Below are 6,760 nucleotides of genomic sequence, written 5' to 3'. Positions count from 1 at the left end.
GAGTTGAATTCCGATTTAATCCAAACAATGCACATCGTAATACTTTTACCAGCCTAGATCTTGTCCGAAGAGGTGATGAATAGGTCCATTTCTATGTAGTGTCAACTTGTAATGTCTGTAGACGTTAAATTGTAAACAAAGTACAGGTCGCATTTATGATCCGGTTTGGATAAAATTTGGCGCAAGTCACTTATTTGGTCCAAGAACGAACACTATTAAAATTGGGAAAAATCGGTTCAGATTTAGATATAGCTCCCATATATATTTTCGTCCGATTTTATGAAAATGGGACACCAAAGTCCGTTAATATATTTCGATTTGCATGAAATTTGGCACAGAGTACTGAATTAGATGCAGAATGATGTGTGTCAAGTTTCGAGAAAATCGGTTCAGATTTATATATAGCTCCCATATATAGTTTCGTCCGATTTAAGGTTAATGGTGCACCAAAGTCACTATATATCATTCGATTTGCACGAAATTTGGTATAGAGTACTGAATTAGGACCAGAATGATGTGTGCCAATCGGTTCAGATTTAGATATAGCTCCCATATATAGTTTTGTCCGATTTTATGTAAATGGTGCACCAAAGTCCATATATACCTTTCGATTTGCATGAAATTTGGCACAGCGTACTGAATTAGGTCTAGAATGATGTGTGCTTAGTCCAGAAAATCGGTCCAGATATAGATATAGCTCCCATATGAAGGTTCATCCGATTTTATATAGTTGGTACACCAAAGTCCCAATATATCTTTCGATTTGCACGAAATTTGGCATAGCGTACTGAATTGAGCCTGGAGTGACGTCTGCCAAGTTTCTTGAAAATCAGTCCAGATTTAGATATAGCTCCCATATATAGTTTCATCCGATTTTATATAGTTGGTACACCAAAGTCCCTATATATCTTTCGATTTGCACGAAATTTGACATAGCGTACTGAATTGAACCTGGAGTGACGTTTGCCAAGTTTCGTGGAAATCGATCCAGATTTAGATATAGCTCCCTTATATATTATCGATTGATTTTAAGTAATTGACGCACCAAGGCTGATAGGAACAAAACGTACTGAAATTAGTATAACCTAACCCGTGACAAGTGACAAGAAATCGGTTCATATTTGGATATAGCATCTATATATATTTTCGTCCGATTTTAAGTAAATGGTGCATTAAATTCCTCATGTTTTTCAGATTGACATAAAATTTTGCACATCGTACAAAACTTAGCATATAATAGCGTAACAAACGAATGACATGTTTATGGATTGATCTTAGTCGATTCACATTTAGATAAGTATTACATATTTTAGTTCATCCAATTTCATGTTAATGGTCCTGTTTAATATACCCATAGTGGTGAAGGGTATTATATAGTTGGCCCTACTTTTGGCTACTACTTTCCTTACTGGTTTATATTATTCATTTTGACATTAATAAACATTGAGGATTATTAAAAACATTTACGATTTTCGTTAGTCATCATCCGCCATAGAAATAATTTCGAACGATATATCTGCAGAATTGCGATACTTTAATGATACACCTTCACAAAATTCCAATTCCTGAAGCTTTGTACTGGTATGCAGATTAAGGGATCCGATTAATTTAATGAGAATTATTTTTGATAAGTAGATACTGTAACGATTACCTGCAAATAGATCAAAATACACAATTAATGTTAATACCTATTAAATAGTAGCAAATAACCCCTGACATACCTATGCAGGTTCGTATGCCTTTCAAAAATGGTATATATGCATAAGGATGACGTTTTGTTCCACTTTCACCATTTGTATTTTTCGCAAAATGTTCCGGATAAAATTCACGAGCCTTCGGACCCCAAACGTCAGTGCTGCGTTGCATTTCGAATATATCGCCAGCTATAATTGTGTTTTTCGGCACCTTTACGATTTTCGTATAGTCGCCATTGTTTTGAGCATTTTTAATCTTCAAATCAAAATCACAACTGACATTTCGTAAAATAATCGGGACAGTAGTTAATAGACGTAAGGATTCTTTTAAAATCATATCCAAATATGGCATTGCTTGCAGATGGGTCATTGTTATGGTAGTCTGTACGCCATTAGTTGTTAATGGAGTTATATCCATGGATAAAACTTCATGAATTTCCTGACGTAATATTGTTTGGTATTCGGGATGCATGGCCAGAAGTAAGAGTGCATTTATGATGCAGGTTGATGCCGTTTCAAAAGACTAAAAATTAATCGGAAATGGGGGAAAATGATTTAAAGGTATTGTATATTTTTGATATGTTCTGACACCACTTCCTGAGCTGGATCAATCACGGATGCTGATTGGCATTACTGGCATCTCCCCTACACATTCCTTCTGCGTATACCGTAGGGCGCGGATGACCTACCAGCGGGGGAAGTAGTTGTTTTGCTCTCCTTGCTATTTTCACTCATTGGAATATGTATATGTATTAGTAGAAATAGACAAGCGATCCTCTGCGATCACAAGAACTCTGTCTTCACTTGTCTTGTAGCTATCGAAGAGTCAACTTGCTAACTAACTCTTGTCGAGCTAACATCTACGTGTTAGCACTAACAGGCCTCTGGCGCCACCACACCAAATTACAGAAGGTAATTTATTTGTTATACGAAAAGAAAGAATCACCAATAAAGCCAATGAATTAGAATATTAATAATCTCTTGCGTTTTATTCCTTGCTATATCTTCTCTTTTCATTCTATTTACACCAACACGCGCGTAACACCATAACTGCTTGGGAGCTCTCGTTATTGTTTCACCCCGCTCCCTCGAGTTAATTATTTGATCACCCCCCTCCATCACCACATCGGCGAGGAGTAGAGCATGTCCCTCGCCTAAACATTTGGTCGTATCGAGCCGGATTGAAGTTAGCCGCCTATTTGTTGTTGCTTTTTGGAAAAATAATTATCTTAAAACAACTCTCAACTCATCACCGCAACAACAAATCACCATACTAACACCAGGTACGTAAACTCAGATTTCTTTAAACAGTGAGCTACCGCGAGTGTTAGTATATTTTATTTGTCTTTGAATTCGCATAACAAAGAATTATTGCATTGGTCGACTTTCAATTACCCCTACGCGTGTTGTTTAACTAAAGCACCCTAAATACAGTCCACTTAAACTATTTCGTTGTTACGAAGTTTACATTTCGTTTGTTTGTACTGATCACCCTACGTCGCGTTGGTCATACAAAACCTTTCCGAGTTGTTGTTATTATCACTTGTTTGCTAAATTATTCCTTCTCGTTTGCAGTGATACATATTTACACTAACAACGCAAATTGTTCCCAACGATCGGTTGTTAAAATATAAAAAAAAATCACCGCTCCATATATTGTTCGTTTGGTTAATTTGTTGCTCTTCCCCTCTCACCAACCAAACGCAATAGCTTTGTTGTAATCTCCCTCGATCACTTCTTTTTTACATTGTCTAAATTGCAATAACAACACAAGCATCACTTGTCGTGAGCGCACTTTGGTCGTTTGGTTTATTTGTTGTTTAAATTCTCACCAACCAAACGAATTTGTCGTGTTGTTATCCCCCCTTGTTTGTTCTAACAAGCAAAGTTAAATTTTGTAATATTTGCAATAACAACATCTCATCTCTTGTCCACCTATTACTCCAAAATACAATAACAACACTTGTAACCTAACAGTCCACTGTCTTGTTGTTTGGTTTATTTGTCACTTACTCCACCACCAACCAAATATTCCTTGTTGTTATTGTTGTTCTACTGTATTGATCAATTCTCACTGGAGAATTTGCACAGTCATTTTGCAACAACAACACACGTGTATTCCACGCGCCTTTTTCTAGCGTCACCTTGGTATAGTAGAAAATATACCAACAACTGTTGTCGGCTCCAACTCTCACTGTTGGATCGTTTCTCGCGTCGTGTGTTGTGTGGGTGCGTAGCTGCTTACGCATAGACATTTCTCTGTTAGCGTCGCTTGTGTTTTATTCTGTTTTGTGTGATATTCGTTATTCACCACACTACAGCACAGTGGTACCAAGCGACAAAAATTGTGAATTTGCAAAAATTAATATTAAAATTATTTTTTAAATATTTTCGAAATAATTACTGTTTATTGGTAGGGTATTTGATATTTTTGGACATTTGTACCCTACAGTCGGCAACTATTGCAACTATATTGGAGCATATTTAGCACATGGAAAAATATTAATTTTTCGAATATTTCTTCCTTGTTTTTGTTGTTTTTATTCAATATTTTTTTTAACAATTGAGTACACCTTGTTGAGTTTTTTGAAAATTTGGACACCTGCACCCTACATTTGGCATTCACCGCCTCAAATACACCCTACCATTGGTAGAATTTGCAAAGTTTGAGGAATTTCGTTGAACATTTGGAACAAATAATTGCATTTGTGGTCGCATTAAAGTAGTTTTGTCACCTAGGGGAAGTTTCTTCTAATTTTCCCTACCTTTGTGCTACTTTAACACTAGAGATTATAGTTATTTTTGTTAATATTATTGGAGGTTTTGTTGTAATTTGCATATTTTGGTTGAGCTATAGCAACCTTTGTTGAATTTTGGGATTTTTTATTCAATTATTTGTTGTTTATTCTTCAATTGAGAAATTTCGTTTTGTGGGTTTTCACATTCAGGAACAAAATGTCGATAACTCCTATAACTCGTTTCATTAGAGCTACTGAAATTGTTTTGAAAAGTGTAGCAGCATTTGAAATTATTAAAGAATGCACATATTCTGTCTACAATCTCGAAATTCGTAGTTCAGAGATTCGAGAGCTGTGGAATAAAGTCCAGTGCACTTATGATGAGTGTAAAACATACCTCACGGCATCCGAGACTGCACAGACAGATAATATTGATGTCGTAGAGGAAAAATATAATACTGCATTTATTGCATATTCCTGGTGTTTATCCACCATCAATCGGCATCTCGGTCACCTTAAATTACAAGTAAATGATAATAGTTCTCCTACTATAGCTCCTTTACTTTCATCACCTCCATCAAGTTGTAGTACCTCCAAACCATCAAGCACATTGTTGAATTGCTCTCCTTCCGGTTTGCCCTCAGGCAAATCTGTGCAGTCCACCACCTCTCTCGTTGCTCCTGAAATTCAATCTTCTACCACCTCCAACAGCTACACTTGCCCACCTGTCGATAATCATAGTTTTGTTGTCCCGCCTATCGACATTGATGTTTTTGATGGTGATTTCATATCTTGGCCCACTTTCCGGGATCTCTTCACCACCCTTTTTATAAATAATTGTTGTTTATCTGACATTGAACGTCTCTGTCATCTAATGCAGAAGACCACCGGTGAGGCTCGCGAAATCATTTCCAAATTTCCACTCACTAATTGTAGTTTCCCTTTAGCGTGGAAAGCTCTCTCAGATACTTATGAAAACAAACGTATCGTAGTACATTGTCACCTCAAATCTTTGTTTGACATCCCCTCCGTCGAGATTGAAACTATTTCTGGCCTTAAAACTATCCAACGTGGCATAAATAGTTGCCTTGCTGCAATGTCCGTCTATGACGTGGCCACGGATCAGTGGGATCCAATTATTGTATTTGTTTGTTTGCAGCGTTTGCCAAAATTAACTTTGACTCTGTGGGAGCAAAGTATCAAAAATAAATCGTCGTTGTCTTCTTGGAAAGAATTGGATGCTTTCCTCACAGAGAGGATACAAACATTGATCTGCCTTGAACACATCCTCCCCTCCAAAAATAAGTTGTTGCTAAAGAAAATGTCTTCCCCTATCTCCTCTAAGAAGTTGTCACCTTACAATATTGATTCACCTAGATCGTCTAATACCTTGTTGTCGGTACATCATTCAAAGCGTGTTACCTCTCCTCGATCTATAGTTTCGTCATCAACTTCTTGCACCATTTGTCCTACACAGAGCCATCATTTGCGACTCTGCCCCAAGTTCATAAAACTTTCGTTTGAGGACAAATTTTTGATAGTAAAGAAAAATAAGTGTTGTATAAATTGCTTATCCCGTGGTCATGCAGTAAAAGACTGCAAAAGCAAATTTAGTTGCAATGTGTGCAAACAAAGACACCACAGCCTTCTTCACCGGCCACAAATAAATAGAGTTGCTTCGTCGAATTCTCCTCCGGCTTTTACCAAGTTCAGAAGTCGAGTAAATAATTTGTTGTCCCGTTCTTCGGAAAACCCTTCCCCGGCTTTTACCAAAGTCAAAAGTCGAGCATCTAATTTGTCGCATCCTTCTTCGTATAAAAAAGTTGTTAATCGCCAGATACCTATTACCGCCCAGGATAGTAATGTGCTCTTGGGAACAGCTGTGGTAAATATTGTTCATAATGGGAAAACGCATCCAGCGCGTGCCATTATTGATCCTTCTTCAAAGGTATCTATTGTTAGTAAAAAACTTAGAAATGCACTCGGCCTTTCTGCTCACTCGAAGAATGAATTCAAACCTCCTACTTTAAGAGAAGTTTGTTCTCTTAAGTTGTCGTCCCCTAAAAATTCGCCTAGAATAGTTGAAACAGAAGCTTTGGTCTTACCTAATGTTAAGCGGAAATTCTTCCCACCACCAAACATATCGAATTTGAAATCTAAAATTCTTCATTTAGATTTAGCGGACAACTTTGACGGCAGCCCAATAGATTTGTTAATTGGCGCTGACCTTTATCCCCAAATTTTGGAAGCTGAACCACCAAAAATAGTTTTGAAATCGTTGTTGGCACAAAAGTCTATTTTCGGGTATATCCTCACCGGTTTAGTTCC

At 37.1% G+C, this 6,760-nt stretch overlaps 1 protein-coding gene across 1 annotated transcript; it reads right to left on the bottom strand.

Moving 5' to 3' along the window:
• Positions 1 to 1,475: 1,475 nt before the first annotated feature.
• Positions 1,476 to 3,949, bottom strand: LOC133330798 (probable cytochrome P450 313a2). The gene is made up of 3 exons (XM_061539205.1): positions 3,890 to 3,949; positions 1,722 to 2,217; positions 1,476 to 1,651 (listed from the first exon to the last, which is right to left on the bottom strand). The coding sequence occupies exons 1-3, from the start codon at positions 3,947 to 3,949 to the stop codon at positions 1,476 to 1,478; spliced, it is 732 nt and encodes a 243-aa protein (XP_061395189.1).
• Between the last annotated feature and the right edge of the window lie 2,811 nt (positions 3,950 to 6,760).

Source organism: Musca vetustissima, unplaced genomic scaffold (assembly GCF_032173495.1).
Source record: "Musca vetustissima isolate MV318-11 ecotype Yass unplaced genomic scaffold, APGP_CSIRO_Mvet_v1 utg46873, whole genome shotgun sequence".
Taxonomy (NCBI): domain Eukaryota; kingdom Metazoa; phylum Arthropoda; class Insecta; order Diptera; family Muscidae; genus Musca; species Musca vetustissima.
The sequence above is the reverse complement of the archived record's forward strand: the minus strand, read 5'-3'. Positions and strand labels throughout refer to the sequence as shown.

Coding starts and splice junctions, on each gene's coding strand:
- LOC133330798 (XM_061539205.1), bottom strand. CDS start 3,949: ATGTCTATGCGTAAGCAGCTACGCACCCACACAACACACGACGCGAGA. Junction 2,218..3,889: donor ACGCGAGAAACGATCCAACA/GTGAGAGTTGGA, acceptor ATTAATTTTTAG/TCTTTTGAAACGGCATCAAC. Junction 1,652..1,721: donor AGGCATACGAACCTGCATAG/GTATGTCAGGGG, acceptor ATCTATTTGCAG/GTAATCGTTACAGTATCTAC.